The sequence below is a fragment of the Dysidea avara genome, chromosome 12, assembly GCF_963678975.1.
Source record: "Dysidea avara chromosome 12, odDysAvar1.4, whole genome shotgun sequence".
Lineage (NCBI taxonomy): Eukaryota > Metazoa > Porifera > Demospongiae > Dictyoceratida > Dysideidae > Dysidea > Dysidea avara.
Window position 1 is genome coordinate 17,174,332 of NC_089283.1, and position 19,339 is coordinate 17,193,670.

The 19,339-nt window shown below is 37.7% G+C and overlaps 2 protein-coding genes across 2 annotated transcripts; both read right to left on the minus strand.

Moving 5' to 3' along the window:
• Positions 1 to 17,419: 17,419 nt before the first annotated feature.
• On the minus strand, positions 17,420 to 18,453 carry LOC136239887 (E3 ubiquitin-protein ligase TRIM71-like). Its single transcript, XM_066030632.1, has 2 exons — positions 18,069 to 18,453; positions 17,420 to 17,799 (listed from the first exon to the last, which is right to left on the minus strand). Exons 1-2 carry the CDS (start codon positions 18,451 to 18,453, stop codon positions 17,420 to 17,422), a joined length of 765 nt encoding a protein of 254 aa, XP_065886704.1.
• Positions 18,454 to 18,685: 232 nt separating this feature from the next.
• On the minus strand, positions 18,686 to 19,339 carry LOC136239888 (E3 ubiquitin-protein ligase TRIM45-like). The gene has a single exon (XM_066030633.1). The coding sequence runs from the start codon at positions 19,337 to 19,339 to the stop codon at positions 18,686 to 18,688; it is 654 nt and encodes a 217-aa protein (XP_065886705.1).

Here is a 19,339-nt window from a genome sequence, read left to right on the forward strand (position 1 = left end):
TAGTCCAGAAGCTGCTGGACCAGAAAGAGCAGGTGAAACAACAAGCCTACAACTTGGTGTCACAGAGAGTGAAGATGATGATGGCACAGCTTGAAGAAGTTGAGCATGCAAGCAGAAGTGTTGAGTATGAAGGATCTGAAAGATGCTGTGGAGGAGAGCTCTGACCAAGAAGCATCGTCAGCAAAGAAGCAAGTATTTCATTGGATGAAACAATTAATAAATAAGCATCCGACAAAAAATGAACTCAAAACCAATGCAACCTTTACCTCCAATAGAATAATATTCATAGCAAAGTAATCATTCCACAATATGGATGTGTATTGACTGGGTTACTTTCTTATACAATAGGTAATCTTCCAAAGTATACCAGTGTAGGTAAAGTTACACAACTTACAGTCATCACCAAGGACAGTAATGGTGATCATTATACCATAGGGGGTGGTGAAGTGTTAGTGCAGTTGAAGACCAGTAGTGGAGAAGTGACAAAGACAATAGTTAGAGACAACAATGATGGAAGTTGGCTTTGTTTGCAGCTCAGGAAGTTTGAGAAGTGATGTTGTCTATATATGTGAATGGACAGCGGGCCTTACAATGTCATGGTATAGATGTATACATTTATAAGTCCAGAAAAATAGTAAACAATGATGGTAGCATGGGTCAACCCTGGGGTATAGCAGTTGGTGGACATGGCATGTGGGCAGTGACTGATCAAACCAAATGTTGTGTGTACGTTTTTGATTGTGAGAATAAACTACGAAGTTTGGCAGTCCAGATAAACAAGATTGTCAGTTTAGTTCTTCTGATGGAATTGCATTTGATCAAAACAATCACATATTTGTGGTTGACTATAATTACCACAGAGTGCAAAAGTTTAACATCAAAGGTGACTATCTGCTAACATTTGGTTCCAGACTAGCTACCACCAGGTAATAATGGTCAGCTTTATTATCCAGTTAGTGTTACTGTACATAATGAGAGTGTGTGTTGCTGACAAAGGTAACTATTGTTTTACAGCATTTCAAATTGATGGCCAGTTTCACTTCCGAGTTATTCAACACCTTAATTCACCCTATGATGTAACTGTTAACATGAACAATCAATTAATTGTTGCTGACCATGGTGATCACTGCATATACACATTCACACTGGATGGTCATTACATTAACAGATTTGGTACACAAGGTCAGTTGAGACAGCCATGTAGTCTTACTACTGATCATAACTACACCATAGTAGCTGACACTGGTCATCATCGTATTGTGATATTTGACAGTGATGGTAACTGTGTACATTGTTTTGGACCTAAAGGTGTTGACAGTAGTCACTTTGATCATCCTCGTGGAGTAGCTATCAGTCCAAATAGCAGCATTTATGTTAGTGACAGTCTTAACCACAGAGTCCAGATATTTTCTCAATGATGTAATTTTTAATGTAGCTTGTTAAAACTATATTTCACATTACTTTTACTTTACAAGGCATAGTGCTCTGAAAATATTATGAGAGTACAGTACTAGTTGTAACATTTTAATTTCCTGTGGCTTGAATTTATCGTATTGTTAATGCGTATATTGTTTCCATTCTTGGTGATGATAATCAATTTATTACTATGGCATACCGGCTACTAGCTAGCACTTCATCTAGATGGCATGATTTGCAAATTATGTTTGTTTATATCTACTAATAATTGTTTGTTGATAGTGTTATAACCAATGTTGATTCTAGTAGGACACAGCATGTCCATTGTTGTATGACTGCAATACAAAGTAGAATTCTGGAGGTGCAACCCCTAGAGGCTGCAGCATTTTTGCAATTTGAAGGCTTGAAAATAACCTTTAAAAACATGAAAATAACCTATACTGCACTTTTCCACAAGATTACTAATTTTCAGTAGGGGGTCCATGGTCCCCCCTATAGAATCACCTATAAGTATAATGTGGAATCTATATAATGGACTCTTCGGACCGGCTGATTTTAATGAAATTTTATGAAGGTTGTCCTTTTCTCATTATCAGAGGTAAATGATGCAGTGTTGATAAGACATGGCCTTATAGAATACTAATTATTATATTGTAGTATCTTTACCAGAATGCTGTAGAGAAATTACCAACCAGTACTTCCTGCGCATAAAATAATGCCATTGCCATTGGAACCTGAACCCTGCTTTTCTATATGACAATAATTATAGGTAATAAAGTGTGAGAGTTTATGAAGTAAAAGAAATACATGATTATAGCTATATCACGTATGTGTCCATAATGATAACAGTTCTGTGGTAGATATATCTAAGTAATCAGTGTTTTGGATATAGTATCTGATATTTTGAAGCTGCCAGATTTAAACAACTGTCTATGGGGAAATTTGCTAATTTTGACCAGTTTTCCTTGCTTTTCTTCAATAATCCTACCACAAGGGAAAACATTAAGTGTTGTTAGCATACGAGAATTGTCTACAAGAGCTGTAACACCTTCATAAGTCACTGAATATAAATACAATACCACGTACCAGCCCACCATGAGCTGATATTGCAGTCAGGAAATTTTATGCTACGTTATCAAGCATTAATTCTAAATTGCTATTAAACATAACATTCTGTAACTTTGACATAATTACAAGTATAAATTAAATGGTTCACTCCTTTACAACTGATGAGTAGATCTTGCAGACAATCAAAGTAGTCAATGTTATAATAAAACATACAATGGAGAAGTGCTAAGAAGTAGAGCTACCTATTCACACACTTAGAATTGCATATAACACAGGAATGCATGTGACCACTCTTCAATCTATAAGAGCCACACACCCCACACTCCAATGCTAGCAGAGTAGTTACACTTCTGAAGATCAATATTTCTTCCTTTATTATACATCTGGTAATTGTGAAACAAGGGAGGTTGCCTATACCTGCAGATATACTAGTGGACATGCAATCCCTAATTCAGTAATGCTTATAGACTGAATTAGGGATTATATGTCTACTAGTACGTATATCTGCAGGTATAGGCAACCTCCCTTGTTTCACAACTTTTTAGCTGTTCCCTTGTTTCTCTGCTTTTTAGTTATTGGTCCCTAATCCAGTTTAAAATTCCTATTTTTCCTTCTACTTGTTTTATTAACTTCATGGCCAAATGGTTAAAAAAGAACACCAATTCTACACTAATACTTATTGGAATTATATAATGTGATTTGGAGGCTAGAAAAGCAGCCATTTTGTTTATCATTAGTACTAAATACTGAGTCAATAATATCAATATAAATAGTATAGTTTTTCAGCTATAGTATGCAAATATTGGCCCATCACTGTTTATTATTAATAATACCACAGTATACTGATTGATGAGTGTTGCATATTTGTAGTGTTAGAAATGGACACATCAGGAAAGTTTTTGCAGCTTTATACAAGTTCAGTGGATTAGTCAGTGATAAAAGGGACATTTACGAAGAGTTTCTCTCTACCCCTCACTACTGCCCTTCAGCAACTGTTGTTGAACAAACACCTTATAGTGGGGCATGGCAACTGCCAACACTGCTTGAAGTTTCTTAGTTTACTAGAGTGGTATATCCCCAGTATATGGAACAGTTAATTGTTTGTTGTTTTAGTAGTTTTTCAGTAAACCCGCATTCACTGATGTTTTACTGAGAGTTTAAAACTTAGTAAAACAATTATGTTCCATATACTTAAAGTTACTGAAATTTTACTATCAGTATATCTGGGTACAACTACAGTAAAGCAGCTTAACAAATTAGTAAACTAAGAACCTTCAAGCAGTGCAAGCATGAAGGAACTGTCTGAAAAGCTACAAGAGATATTGGATCAAGGTGTCATGCAGTTTAGAAGTGGAGGTGTTCTACCTTTGTACAGGGAGAAGCTACGTACTACTCAGGATACTCAGACATCGTGGTCTTATGGAGTTGCGAACCCATCGCAATTTCATCCACCAATAGTAAGGAAAATCGTAACAGTATACTGGTCCATTTTTGAACACTATTTTAGGTTATGTTAAGGCTATCCATTACCTAAATACATTGTGCTGGTCAGTTACTCTAATAGAACATTCATACTGCTTATGTAAAGTACCCTGTCATCTATAATTTTGGCATGGAACTCTTAAGATTTGTATTGTCCATTTGGTTTCAGTAATTCTTGTTCAGTGGTTCATGTACTCAAACTTGTACTTGCACTTGTGGGTCTTTTACAGATATACTAACCGGATTAGTACAAGGATCATCCACTGGTTGGCTAGTACTAAAGGATACTAGTGGAGAAATACAATTGCTAATATGTTCATTGTATGATGAACACTACATCACTGAGCAACAGCCATCAATTCCAAACATTGCCAAGTTGTATGGCCATTCTATTGTACTTAAAAAATGGTTTATTATTATAGTTGAGAAAACTGCCGGAACTTTACAATGCTGGGACATATGTATTGTGTAGTGAAGAAGATGTCTTTTTACCGACATTTCTCAGAAGTCACTACTTGAAAGTAGTAGTACCCAAAAATCATTTTATATTTCAAACTTGTACAAGCAACCACTGATGCTGAGATGTGAAGAAATGTCTGTCAATCTTGGCTATACCATAGAGTCAGGAAAGGCCTGAATTTTATCAGCAAACAAAAAGTATTTTCACTTTACAAGACGTCATCTGTGTTTTTACCACTTCTTCATTTTGGATGCATGTATCAAGCTGTGGGTATGCAAAATGAAGTAGCTAGTGACAAAACTAATGTCACATATTTAGAAGGGACTCCTGCTGTGAACGGTGATGTTTTAGAAGTAACTGATATTGTGTCAAGTTACAAACTAACTCTTGAAAACGAAGCATTAATATTAAGGTTGTTAATTTTACAGGGATTTTAATAAAAAGAAAATTTTGTTTCAAACAAGACCTCACTCTTCCAGAACAATATTCCAACTTTCCTGAAATAAAGGAAGGTAAACTAGTGTATATGAGAGAGCTAGGATGTGGTCCAGTTACAACAGATCACTTGAAGTCACTCAACATCAATCCTACCTACAGCAGAGTGAAGTTAGTCATGGAGGTTGAAGGAAGACGTATACCAGACACTATTTTAGTGTATTGTAATTTGACTTTAACACCAGAGCCAGTCGGGCTGATACCAGGAGCTGTCCTGTGGTTTACTCACTTCCTACAACTATGGTAGACTTACTTGTAGCTCATCTGCCTTATCTAAAGTTGAAGTACTGGCTGTCGATTCATCCAAAATCCAGTGCATTTTCCCTAAGTTACCTGCTGTTAGTAAAGACTCTTAATTCTCTGTATGTTTCCAGTGATAAAGTTTCATTGAAAGTAATGATGATGCCAACTACTTTGCTGGGCATGTTATCTAGTAAACTACTAGATGGAACCCTGACTCATGGTTGTGTTAAGTTGAGGTGTGTCATTGTTACAATACTATGGGTGAGGATACAATACAAATGTGCTACTTGTGACAAGCTGGTTGTCGGTGAAAAGTGTGCACCATTCTGTTCCTCACAGCAGCCAAAGTTTTCTGTTGAATGCAAGTAAGTTAATTGTTGTAAAGACATAAGAAATTTGTAGTGATTTTTACAGGCTAATAATCTCTGATGGAAGTGGAGAAGCAATACTTTATTGTTGTGATAGTCTTGTCCCAACTGCATTTGGTTGTAGTGCAGCCGAGTGGAAAATTGGGAAGAAAAGACACAACAGTTTGGAGAACTAACTTACCAAAAGCTTAAAAAGAGTGCTGGCTTGTTCCCTCAGGTATGGAACATGTGTATGGTATGCACAGTAGCTTATAATACGTGTTTGCAATGTATTGTTTCTTTGTATAGCCTCATCATAGCACTTCGTCTGAGTGTGAAGCATCTGCTAATGTTTTTTTGGCTAAACTGGCTGGTAGAGATTCTGTGTCAAGGAATGTCACTGTTTGCTACACCATTTTTAACCAATGCTGAAGCGTTCACACCAGGTAAGAAGATTATAAAAGCATCACTGTTAAAGCTTTCCTTATAGTGGGGTTTATCTAGATCCCAATTAATGGATACAAAAGCGCATGCATTTGTTCCTTCATAGCTTAGCAAGGAAACTTTAAAACTAGAACTGAAGGCAATGGCTATAGAAGACTGTTTTACTCGATATTTAGCATAGTAAATCCACATTGACATTAACATTGATTATTGGCCGTGTACCACATATAATTTTGAGCCTTGCACATTGCACAGCTGACAAACCTCTAGCATTTCTTCTCTTGTATAACTCTTGTGTTGGAGCTTTATGTTCATCCACATGCACTTTTCAACCATACAGGAAAACAAGTATAAAATAACTATACGCTTAATACATATGTGTGCTTAATAACCAGATTCTGTATCTCTATGCGAACTTGCAATAAATTTAAAATCTTTTTTTTAGTACTGTTGTTTATGTATAAATTTTAGGAACCAAGGTGAGGCAGATTTACGTCAACAAGATCTGTTATGACACCTTCGTGCTACCAAGAATTCAGTTAAGAACCATGGCCATGGGACCTGTCGACTGCTTGATGGAGTGTAACAGGTTATTTCAACAGCTGGAACAAGAATCTACTTGACTAACTGTTCATTTACAGTGTACTATCACAAGTTTTAGTGTAAAAGAGTAATTACAGCTTCAGTTATCATCACTGATTTCACCATTGTAGCTTCACAATAATATCTTACATAAAATCCCTTATATACATCAATATTACTTTTAAATGACTGTATTCACCAAAATGAATATTAGGAAAAATTTTGTACATCTTTAACAGCATATTGTATCATGTATAGATGATTTTGTACTTAGTACTATGTGACTGTTACAAGCTATATTTGTGTTTGTAAAGCTGCAAGTATCACAGTTAATACCAACTTCTAAATGTACTAAATCACAGTCATTATGATTTTACAAGTTGGTATTACAAAATCAGGTGACTAGCCAGTCCATAACCTTGAGGAACTTGTGTATGGTTGCAACTAGGACTGTGCAGAGTAATCAGAATTATTGTGAAAGGTTTTTTCAGTTCATCTATACAAACAAGTTACCCTATAGAGATCACCTGCAAACAAGTAACCCTGAAGAGAGTTCAGCTACAGACAAGTCACTTTATAGTTTATACAGTGTTCAGCTACAAGTAAGTCACTCTGTAGAGAATTCAGCTACAAATAAGTCACTCTGTAGAGAATTCAGCTACCACCAAGTCACTCTGTAAAGAATTTTGCTACAAACAAGTCACCGTGTAGAGAGTTCAGCAACCAAAATACTACTCTGTAAAGAGTTCAGCTATACAAACAAGTTACTCTGTAGAGAGATCAGCTAGAAACAAGAGAGAGTTCAGCTAGAATAAGTCACCCTGTAGAGAACTCAGCTGCAAAGAAACCCTGTAGAGAGATCAACTACAAACAAATCACCCTGCAGAGCATTCAGCTATAAACAAATCACCCTGTAGAAAGTTCAGGTACAAACAAATCACCCTATATACAGTTCAGCTACAAAAAAAATCACTCTGTAGAGAGTTAAGCTACTAAGAAGTTATGCTACAGTGAGATCAGTTTGAAACAAGAGGTTTCAGCTACAAACAAATTAACCTGTAGAGAGTTCAACTATGAACAAATCATCCTGTAGATAGTTCAGCTAGATACAAGTCACCCTATAGAGAGATCAGCTAGAGGAAGTCACCTTGTAGAGAGATCAGCTAGAAAAAGTTGCCTTGTAGAAAGTTCAGTAACAAAAGAAACCATCCTGTAGAGGGTTCAGCTACAAACAAATCACCCTGTAGAGAGTTCAGCTGCAAACAAATCACCCTGTAGAGAGTTCAGCTACAAACAAATCAACCTGTAGAGAGATCAGCTCGAGGAAGTCACCTTGTAGAGGGATCAGCTAGAAACAAGTCACCTTGTAGAGAGTTCAGGTACAAAGAAACCATCATGTAGACAGTTCAGCTGCAAACATATCGCCTGTAGAGAGTTCACACAGCTAGAAACAAATCACCCTGTAGAGAGATCAGCTAGAAGAGGTCACCTTGTAGAGAGTTCAGCTACAAAGAAACCATCATGTAGAGAGTTCAGATGCAAACAAATCACACTGTAGAGAGTTCAGCTACAAAAAGATCACCCTGTAGAGAGTTCAGCTAGAAGAAGTCACCTTGTAGAGAGTTCAGCTACAAAGAAACCATCATGTAGACTCTGAGAGTTAAGCTGCAAAAAAATTACTCTGTAGAGAGTTCAGCTAGAAGAATTCACCTTGTAGAGAGTTCAGCTACAAAGAAACCATCGTGTAGAGAGTTCAGCTACAACGAAATCACCATGTAGAGAGTTTAGCTGCAAACAAATAACCTGTAGAGAGTTCAGCTAGAAACAAATCACCCTGTAGAGAGATCAGCTAGAAGAGGTCACCTTGTAGAGAGTTCAGCTACAAAGAAACCGCCATGTAGAGAGTTCAGCCTCAAACAAATCACCGTGTAGAGAATTCAACTACAAACAAATTGCCCTGTAGAGGGATCAGCTAGAAGAAGTTACCTTGTAGAGAGTTCAGCTACAAAGAAACCGCCATGTAGAGAGTTCAACCTCAAACAAATCACCACGTAGAGAATTCAACTACAAACAAATCGCCCTGTAGAAGGATCAGCTAGAAGAGGTCACCTTGTAGAGAGTTCAGCTAGAAGAAGTCACCTTGTAAAGAGTTCAGCTACAAAGAAACCACTATGTAGAGAGTTTAACTGCAACAAATCACCAGTAGAGAGTTCAGCTAGAAACACATCACCCTGGAGAGAGATCAGCTAGAAGAGGTCACCTTGTAGAGAGTTCAGCTACAAAGAAACCATCATGTAGAGAGTTCAGCTACAAAGAAATCACCTTGTAGAGAGTTCAGCTAGAAGAAGTCACCTTGTAAAGAGTTCAGCTACAAAGAAACCACTATGTAGAGAGTTTAACTGCAACAAATCACCAGTAGAGAGTTCAGCTAGAAACACATCACCCTGGAGAGAGATCAGCTAGAAGAGGTCACCTTGTAGAGAGTTCAGCTACAAAGAAACCATCATGTAGAGAGTTCAGCTACAAAGAAATCACCTTGTAGAGAGTTCAGCTAGAAGAAGTCACCTTGTAAAGAGTTCAGCTACAAAGAAACCACTATGTAGAGAGTTTAACTGCAACAAATCACCAGTAGAGAGTTCAGCTAGAAACACATCACCCTGGAGAGAGATCAGCTAGAAGAGGTCATCTTATAGTGAGTTCAGCTACAAAGAGACCACCACATAAAGAGGTCAGCTGCAAATAAATCACTTGTTGAGAGTTCAGCTACAAACAAATCCCCCTGTAGAGGGATCAGCTAGAAGAAGTCACCTTGTAGAGAGTTCAGCTACAAAGAAACCATCATGTAAAGAGTTCAGCTGCAAACAAATCACCCTGTAAAGAGTTCAGCTAGAAGAAGTCACCTTGTAGAGAGTTCAGCTACAAAGAAACCATCATATAGAGAGTTCAGCTACAAAGAAAGCACCCTGTAGAAATATCAGCTAGAAGAAGTCACCTTGTAGAGTGTTCAGTTACAAAGAAACCATCATGTAGAGAGTTCAGCTGCAAACAAATCACCCTGTAGAGAGTTCAGCTAGAAAAAGATCACCCTGTAGAGAGTTTAGGTAGAAGAAGTCACCTTGTAGAGAGTTCAGCTACAAAGAAACCACCATGTAGAGAGTTTAGCTGCAAACAAATCACCTGTAGAGAGTTCATCTAGAAACAAATCACCCTGTAGAGAGATCAGCTAGAAGAGGTCACCTTATAGATAGTTCAGCTACATTTCAAGTCACCCAGTAGAGAGATCAGCTGCAAAATAATATCCTGTGGGGAATAATGGGCATGTAATAAATATATGTATATAATTTGTATAATTACTAATAAAATCAAAAATAATTGAAGTATTAAAAATCTTCTTTAAGTTCTTTTCTTCTTCCTGTGGTAAAGAAAAAACACATGGGTTAAAAAACCCCCAAAGCCAGCCATTGGCCGGCTTTGCAGTATACAAATACAAAAAGAAGTGATATCTAATCAAAAACAGCCAAGCTGTAAAAAAAGGGTGCGGCCCCCATAAAGGCCATGGTGAAAAAAGATGTGAAATCCAAGGTGGCGGCCAAGAAATGGCTGTGATGGTAGGTTAATGGTAAAAATTTTAATAACGACAATTCAGATGAATTTTGTGCCGCTTGGTCTTGGCACCAAATTCACCTGAATTGTTGTTATTAAAATTTTTACCATTAACCTACCATCACAGCCATTTCTTGGCCGCCACCTTGGATTTCACATCTTTTTTCACCATGGCCTTTTTGGGGGCCGCACCTTTTTTTACAGCTTGGCTGTTTTTGATTAGATATTATTAAACATAACATTCTGTAACTTTGACCACCCTACATAATTACAAGTATAAATGCTTCAGTCCTTTACAACTGATGAGGAGATCTTGCAGACAATCAAAGTAGTCAATGTTACAATAAAACATACAATAGAGAAGTGCTGAGAAGTGGAGTAACCTATCCACACACTTGGTGACACAGGAATACATTTGACCACTCTTCAATCTATAAGAGCCACACTCTAACTAACTCAACGCTAGCAGAGTAGTTACACTTCTGAAAAGATTGATCAATCTTTCTCCTTTACATCTGGTAATATAATCTAATCAAAAACAGCCAAGCTGTAAAAAAAGGTGCGGCCCCCAAAAAGGCCATGGTGAAAAAAGATGTGAAATCCAAGGTGGCGGCCAAGAAATGGCTGTGATGGTAGGTAAATGGTTACATTTTAATAACGACAATTCAGGTGAATTTGGTGCCAAGACCAAGCGGCACAAAATTCACCTGAATTGTCGTTATAAAATGTAACCATTAACCTACCATCACAGCCATTTCTTGGCCGCCACCTTGGATTTCACATCTTTTTTCACCATGGCCTTTTTGGGGGCCGCACCTTTTTTTACAGCTTGGCTGTTTTTGATTAGATATCACTTCTTTTTGTATTTGTATACTGCAAAGCCGGCCTATGGCTGGCTTTGGGGCTTTTTTAACCCATGTGTTTTTTCTTTACTACAGGAAGAAGAAAAGAACTTAAAGAAGATTTTTAATGCTTCAATTGTTTTTGATTTTATTAGTAATTATACAAATTATATACATATATTTATTACATGCCCATTATTCCCCACAGGATATTTTTTTGCAGTTGATCTCTCTACTGGGTGACTTGAAATGTAGCTGAACTATATACAGGATGGTTTCTTTGTAGCTGAACTCTCTACAAGGTGACCTCTTCTAGCTGGTCTCTCTACAGGGTGATTTGTTTCTAGCTGAAATCTCTACAGGTGATTTGTTTGCAGCTAAACTCTCTACATGGTGGTTTGTTTGTAGCTGAACTCTCTACATGATGGTTTCTTTGTAGCTGAACTCTCTATAAGGTGACTTCGTCTAGCTGAACTCTCTACAGGGTGATTTTTTTTGTAGCTGAACTCTCTACAGGGTGATTTGTTTGTAACTGATCTCTCTACAAGGTAATTTGTTTGTAGCTGAACTATCTATAAGGTGATTTGTATGTAGCTGATCTCTCTGCAGATTGATTTGTTTTGGCTGAATTCTCTACAGGGTGATTTGTTTCTAGCTTATCTCTCTCTCTACAGGTTGATTTGTGTGTAACTGATCTCTCTACAAGCTGATTTGTTTGTAGCTGATCTCTCTGCAGGTTGATTTGTTTCTAGATGATCTCTCTACAGGTTGATTTGTTTATTGCTGATCGCTCTAAAGGTTGATTTGTTTGTAGCTGAACTCTCTGCAAAGTGTTTTGTTTGTAGTTGATCTCTCTACAAGGTGATTTTTTGTAGCTGACCTCTCCTCAGGGTGATTTGTTTCTAGCTGATCTCTCTACAGGATGATTTTTGTAGCTGACCTCTCTTCAGGGTGATTTGTTTCTAGCTGATTGCTCTACAGGTTGATTTGTTTGTAGATGAACTCTCTACAGGGTAATTTGCTTGTAGCTGAACTCCTTACTTTGTGTCTAGTTTGTAGCTGATCTCTCTGCAGGGCGATTTGTTTGTAGCTGATCTCTATACAAGTTGATTTGTGTGTAGCTGATCTCTCTGCAGGGTGATTTGTTTGTAGTCGATCTCTCTACAAGGTAATTTGTTTGTAGTTGAGCTATCTATATGGTGATTTGTATGTAGCTGATCTCTCTGCAGATTGATTTGTTTTAGCTGAACTCTCTACAGGGTGATTTGTTTCTAGCTTCTCTCTCTACAGGTTGATTTGTGTGTAACTGATCTCTCTACAAGCTGATTCGTTTGTAGCTGATCACTCTGCAGGTTGATTTGTTTCTAGATGATCTCTCTACAGGTTGATTTGTTTGTAGCTGAGCTCTCTGCAAAGTGTTTTGTTTGTAGTTGATCTCTCTACAAGGTGATTTTTTGTAACTGACCTCTCTTCAGGGTGATTTGTTTCTAGCTGATATCTCTACAGGGTGATTTTTTGTAGCTGACCTCTCTTCAGGGTGATTTGTTTCTAGCTGATCGCTCTACAGGTTGGTTTGTTTGTAGCTGAACTCTCTACAGGGTGATTTGCTTGTAGCTGAACTCCTTACATTGTGTCTAGTTTGTAGCCGATCTCTCTACAGGGTGATTTGTTTGTAGCTAATCTCTCTACAAGTTGAATTGTGTGTAGCTGATCTCTCTGCAGGTTGATTTGTTTGTAGCCGATCTCTCTACAGGGTAATTTGTTTGTAGCTGAACTCTCTATAAGGTGATTTGATCTCTCTGCAGGTTGATTTGTTTTAGCTGAACTCTCTACAGGGTGATTGCTTGTAGCTGAACTCCTTACATTGTGCCTAGTTTCTAGCTGATGTCTCTACAGGGTGATTTTTTGTAGCTGAACTCTCTACAGGGTGATTTGTTTCTAGCTTATCTCTCTACAGGTAGATTTGTGTTGATTTGTTCATTGCTGATCACTCTAAAGGGTAATTTGTTTGTAGCTGAACTCTCTCCACAGTGACTTGTGTGTAGCTGAATTCTGTGTAGCTGAATTCTCTAGAGAGTGACTTAATTGCAACTGAATTCTCTACAGGGTGCATGACTTGTTTATAGCTGAACTTTCTTCAGTGTGACTTGTAATGTTCTGAATCTCTATAGTGATATATTTGCTTAACTCTCCACATGGTGACTGTCTTCTTGCTGAACTGTCTATAAGATTAACTGTTTGCAGCTGAACTCCCTACAGAATAACTTGTGATGTAATAAAATTCTATAATGGAGTAAATAAATTAGCCGAATGCTCTATTAGGGTGACTGTTCTATTAGAGTATCTCGATCTCGCATTTGCTACACGGAGTTGGCTTTCGAATCATAACTCAGTGGTTTGTAATCCGATTCTTCTGTACTATTTTATTATTTATTATTAATTAGCAAAGCCCACCAGGGGCAACACGCTAATGTGCATTACAAATCACAAATTGTTTAGCTTATCTATAATGTTCTTAAAAGTGTCAAGGTTAATTGTGTTGATGTTGTCAATTTTCAAGTTATTCCAATCAATAATTGTTCTTGGCAGAAAAGAATACTTATATAAATCAATTCTGGATTGCAGCTGTGCAAATTTGAGGGGATTATTGGCACGAGTATATGATACAGGGGTTGGCTGGGGTAAACAATGGTTTGGTAGCACCAGTAAGTTTCTTACAATCTTGAATAATAATATAAGTCTAGCATTTCTTCTCCTACTTTTTAAACTTGGCCATTGAAGGTAATTAAGCATATCTGTAATACTGTGTTGTTGACTGGATCTGTGCCATGGTTTATTAAGAACAAATCTTGCAGCTCGGTGTTGGATCATTTCTAATTTGCTAACTGTTGTTTGGTGATAAGGATCCCAGATAGCTGAGCAGTATTCAATGGAAGGTAACAATAATTGTTTGTATAAGTGTTCTTTGATTTGTATTGGGGCATTATATAAATTCCTTTTCAGAAATCCAAGAAGACGGTTTGCCTTTCCACAAATATAGTTAACATGAGGTTCCCATGATAGTGTATGATGGAGGCGGATACCAAGATAGGTGTGCTCTGATACAATATTCAATGGAATATTAGACATTTTATATGTAAAAGTGCTTTTACTGTGGTGGGTTGTAAATTGTAAAATATTGCATTTGGGAATGTTAAATTCCATCAGCCAGTTGCTAGCCCATTGTGTTAAGGAATCTAAGTCATTTTGCAGTATTCTGTGATCGTTGGACGTAGCTATAGTTTTAAAGAGTAGAATGTCGTCAGCAAATAATCTAATTTCACTCTTGATGTTTGTTACAATATCGTTAATGTAAATTAGGAACAACACAGGACCAAGTACGGAACCTTGTGGAACACCAGATGTAACTTGACATGTAGAAGATCTAGAGCCTTCTACTACAACCTGTTGGGTACGACCATGAAGGAAGGACTCTAGCTACTACTGCAAGTACTTTCTATGAAGATTATTCCAGCTATACACCGATTTTCAGCTCATTGCTCTAAGCGGTTTGCCTAGTAGGCGTGAAAACTAATACTTTTTTATCCCTAAAAATCGATCGCGTAATTGTGACACAGGTTGGGTTTTGTATCATATCTCCGTGGTCTTTATCTCGATTCCTTTCAAACCACCAAAAGGCACTCCTACAATGGTTACTCCATCTACATAGCAATTTTCAACTCATTCCATGAAGCGGTTTACCCTGTAGGCGTGACAACAAATCGATCTTGTTTTACGCGAATAATCGGTCATAACTCCTGAACCATTCATCGGATTTGTACCAAAGTTGATGCTAGGATTCGCCGTTGGACTTCCTTTCTGTGTGTCAAATTTCAAGGCGATCGGAGTACGCGTTTGCTTGTTATAGCAATTTTTGCAAGTGTGCAAAAAGACGAAGAAGAAAAAAAAACGAAGAAAAAAAAACGAACTTTGGCCACTCGTATCTCGGAAATGGCTTGAGTGATTTCCTTCAAATTTGGAATGCAGACTCCCCTAGCTGGCGGGCAACTCTGCAGCAAATTTGGTTCCAATCGAATGAGGTATCACCGAGATACAAATGTGTGAAAATGACGTTTTCTTTCTTCTTGTCAATATACTCACGGTGTGGCGCGCCGGCTTCTTGGGCCGCACGACACACTATCGTGTGTCTTGATTCCTGTCAATATACTCACGGTGTGGCGCGCCGGCTTCTTGGGCCGCACGACACACTATCGTGTGTCTTGATTATGATGTTTTCTGATGTAAACACGATACACAACTCTACTGCTAGGTGGGTCAACTACATATCACTTATTATTTCCCACAATTGTACGTGATCTTCCACCTCATCAACCCCCCCCCCCCCCCACCAACAAGTTTAAATTTAGTCCTTGTAGCTTCTTACAGGAGTAAGAAATAGTATGTAGACCTTGAAAACTTGTTAAACATCAAATTTATTATTATCCCTTAAATTAAGTCACTGGAGGTTGGGACATGCAATAGTTATTTGCTCAAGGTGTTCAGAATATGTTGGAGATCAAATTCAGTTACAGATCAAGACTCAATGTTGACAACCATATGATTCAACTGAATGCTATAGAACACATAGATGCCTTATGAACAATGGGTAGCTATATGAACTAACAACTCTGTTGTAAGATATAGATGATATTCTGAGCCTCTTTATCATCCTGATGTGCTCCTATGGCAGACAAACTGTGAAACAAGCACATGCAGCTACCCCACAGTCCCACACATGCAACCTCACAACCAAATATCTCACTGTCAGAGTTTCAGGTGGGGTAAATAATTAATGGAAAGGAATTACAGAATGAAACAGGATATTATCGCCCTTGATGTGGATACTGCAGCTTACTTACTGTCGCTTGCTTTAGTGCTACTATAGACTAATACTCCTGTATTTATTATAGAGATGACAAACTATGATGAGTTTACAACTAACACATACAATCACACTTTACTTACAATCAGTAGCTACCACACTAACAATCAGTAGCTACCACACTAACAATCAGTAGCTACCACACTAACAATCAGTAGCTACCACACTAATATTATATAACTGTACCTAATACTGTAATTTTCTTTTGTTCCTGGGCACACCAGCTGTGCTGACTGCCCAGTAATTATAAATACTGCTGATGCTGCTGTTTGCTTGCTGCTTTATTTTACTTCCAATTCAATTACATTAGGCCACTATTTGCAATGGCGGATCCAGGATGGGGCATTTGGGGCAAATCCCCCCCCTTCAAGAAATTGCATACAAGATCGAGATACTCTAATAGAGCAGTCAATTACTCTAATAAAGCAGTCACAATGTTCATGAGGCAGTGCAGCTTACTTATGAAGCTATAAATAGGATTTTATTTTACATAACATACGTGATATAATATATTTGGTAAAGGATAACTAGCTATTATTGTTGTGACCTTTTTTTTTTTTTTTTTTTGCTCTTCAACTCTTTGCAGTAAGGTGCCCCCCCTCTTTCCAAACTCTGGATCCGCCCCTGATTTGGTGATTTTCTGTTTTTCATCAGAAAATTCCAAATGTAGAGTGCATGTGCAGGCAGGCAGGTCATTACCATTACCAGAACTTTCCATATACAACATGGAGCAAATCAGTAATCATACAAGAAATAATTGGGTAAAATTGCTGCTGCTAACTGATTATAGTATAGGAGTCCAGTCCACACACTGCAGAAGTTGTCTGGCTTACAATCACTGCACACATGCATGTATATGCACAGGTATTCAGGGAAACAACGGTGGAGGATGTATATATAGCTAGTTGTACCTTCACAGATAGCTACCACATACACATACAGTAACAACATGTACTACTATAGTATGTATGTGTTGAGCTGGATCCTCAAAAGCATTTAATAACTCATGATCACGGATGCAATCAATTACATACGATCTGGAAATTTGCAATTGGCTCATTCAGTTGTAGCACTGCTTAATCTGCTAAAAATATTTCAAAACCTTTTTGCTCAAATGCCTGGCACAATATTTACAGTCAATCAAAATTTTTTCACCGTAACATAAAAGTACAGTATCAAACTTGTAATAGAGCATGTCTGTTGTTGACGGTTTAACTGTCACCACTAATCATCTGGTTGGCTGAAATGTTCATTTCTTGTGAAAAAATCCACTTTTCATTTTTAGCTGATCCAGCTCAACTTGTACATACTATAACTTCTATTACAAGCACATTCAAGTTATATACGTATGATAAACACCAAATAATAAATGCATACTATACAGATACACACTACAAAAGGACATAGTAAAACTATACAACTAAGAATAAAATACATGAATGTCACAGAACATAGATGTAAATGTTTTTGATGCCTTACACACCACATTAGCATGGTCAGTTGGTGTATGTATGTACTAAGAATACAATATTTGGATTCTTTTGTTGTAACTATCACAGACATAAATGCTACCATTTGAACTGGCTGCTATTCCACAAGGACGGTGTAGCTGACCACAAGCTTCACCTTCAGATCCCAAGCCATGTACAAAGTTACCATCATTGTCAAATATTACAATGCAATGATGATTGGTGTCAGCAACCAAGATGTAGTTGTCACTATCACTATCAGTAGCAAGACTGCATGGTTCCCTTAACCGACCAATTCCATGAGTGCCGAACTTGTTAATGAAATGGCCATCCAGTGTAAAAATACATATGCAATGATTATCATGGTCAGCAACAAGTAATTGATTGTTTGCATTAACTGATACGTCATATGGTACATTGAGCTGTTCTGAAATAATGAAGCAAAATTGTCCATTAGCTTGGAACACTGAAATGTGCTCGTTATTTTGTTCAGTACTCGATTATTATGTACAGTAACACCTACTGGACCATAAAGTTGACTATTACTTGAGCCTTTGGAACCAAATGTAAGTAAGTAGTTCCCTTCGGCATCAAACTTCTGTACCCTGTGATTTCCATAGTCAGTTACAAACAAGTGATTATTATCATCATTAAATGCAATCCCTCAAGGGTAAACGAACTGGTTATTTTGTGTACCACTCCAAGATGTCTTCATCAGTTTATTGTCACGATCAAATACATACACACAATGCTTAGCATTATCAATCACTGCCCACATTCCATTCTTACCAAACACAATACCCCATGGTTTACCCATGCTACCATCACCGTTCACTATCTTGCAGGAATTATGCATACTATACCTTTGTGTTATAACACTATATGGTTCCTCAACAACTTTCTGCTTATTCACACTTACAGACAGCTGCATCTTGCCTACTTTCTTTGCTACAAAAATAACCACATAACTCCCATTATGGTTATCTCTAACTTGTCCTTTTGTCACTTCTCCATTACTGGACTCAAACTGTACTGACACTTCACTACCTCCTATGGGAATACAATCACCATTGCTGTCCATGGTGATGATTGTGAATTGTGTAAACCCACCTACAGTAGTATACTTTGAAAGGTTATCTATTTTATATGTAAGAAGGCCATTCTGCACACATCCAAACTGTGGAAATGTAATGCTGCTTGGTATATACTTTATTGTGGCTGGCTGTGTTGGTTTTATGTTCATTTTCTGGTATTTGCTGGTGAATTGTTTCATTTGGTCAACCACTTGTTTCTTTGCTGATAACACTTCTTGGTCAGAGCTCTCCTCCACAGCATCTTTCAGTTCCTTTCATACTCGACACTTCTGCTTGTGCATATTCAACTTCTTCAAGTTGTGCCATCATCATCTTCACCTTCTGTGATACTGACTCATAGGTTCGTTGCTTCACCTGCTCTTTCTGCTCCAACAGCTTTTGAACCAATTTATCGTAATGCTGATCAATGTTCATTATTGCTGCTTTGCCTTGTTTCCTGACCTCATTCTGGAACTTTTCAATATCATCGTGAGCTTCAGCAAGACCTGTTATCATCTCCTCTACTGGAGCAGTCACCTGTTTCAACTCATCTCGGTATTTACCAGCCATCAGCTTCACAGTATCATGTTCATGTCCAGCATGATCCTTCACTGTACAGTAAAGACAAACTAACTCCTCACATGTCTCACAGTAAAACAACAGCTCAATGTCATGCTTTTTACACATTGGTACTTTAGGTTTAGCTTGTATGGGAACATCTTTCTTTGATCTTAGTTCAGTTATTGGAACTATGCCATGTCCTCGAGATCTCTTGTCACATTTGTGAGCTTCATTACAGATGTGACACATGAATATACTACAGTCAGGACAAAATGCCACCACTGGATCATCTTCGTCGCATAATTCACATTGAACTTCATCCTCCCCTTCCAT

Bases quoted from the DNA above. Each gene is read 5' to 3' on its own strand.
- LOC136239887 (XM_066030632.1), bottom strand. From the start codon at position 18,453: ATGGACAGCAATGGTGATTGTATTCCCATAGGAGGTAGTGAAGTGTCA. The intron at 17,800-18,068 runs GTACACAAAATA...TCATTATTTCAG, and splicing joins GATGAAGACATCTTGGAGTG to AACAGCTCAATGTACCATAT.
- LOC136239888 (XM_066030633.1), bottom strand. From the start codon at position 19,339: ATGGAAGGGGAGGATGAAGTTCAATGTGAATTATGCGACGAAGATGAT.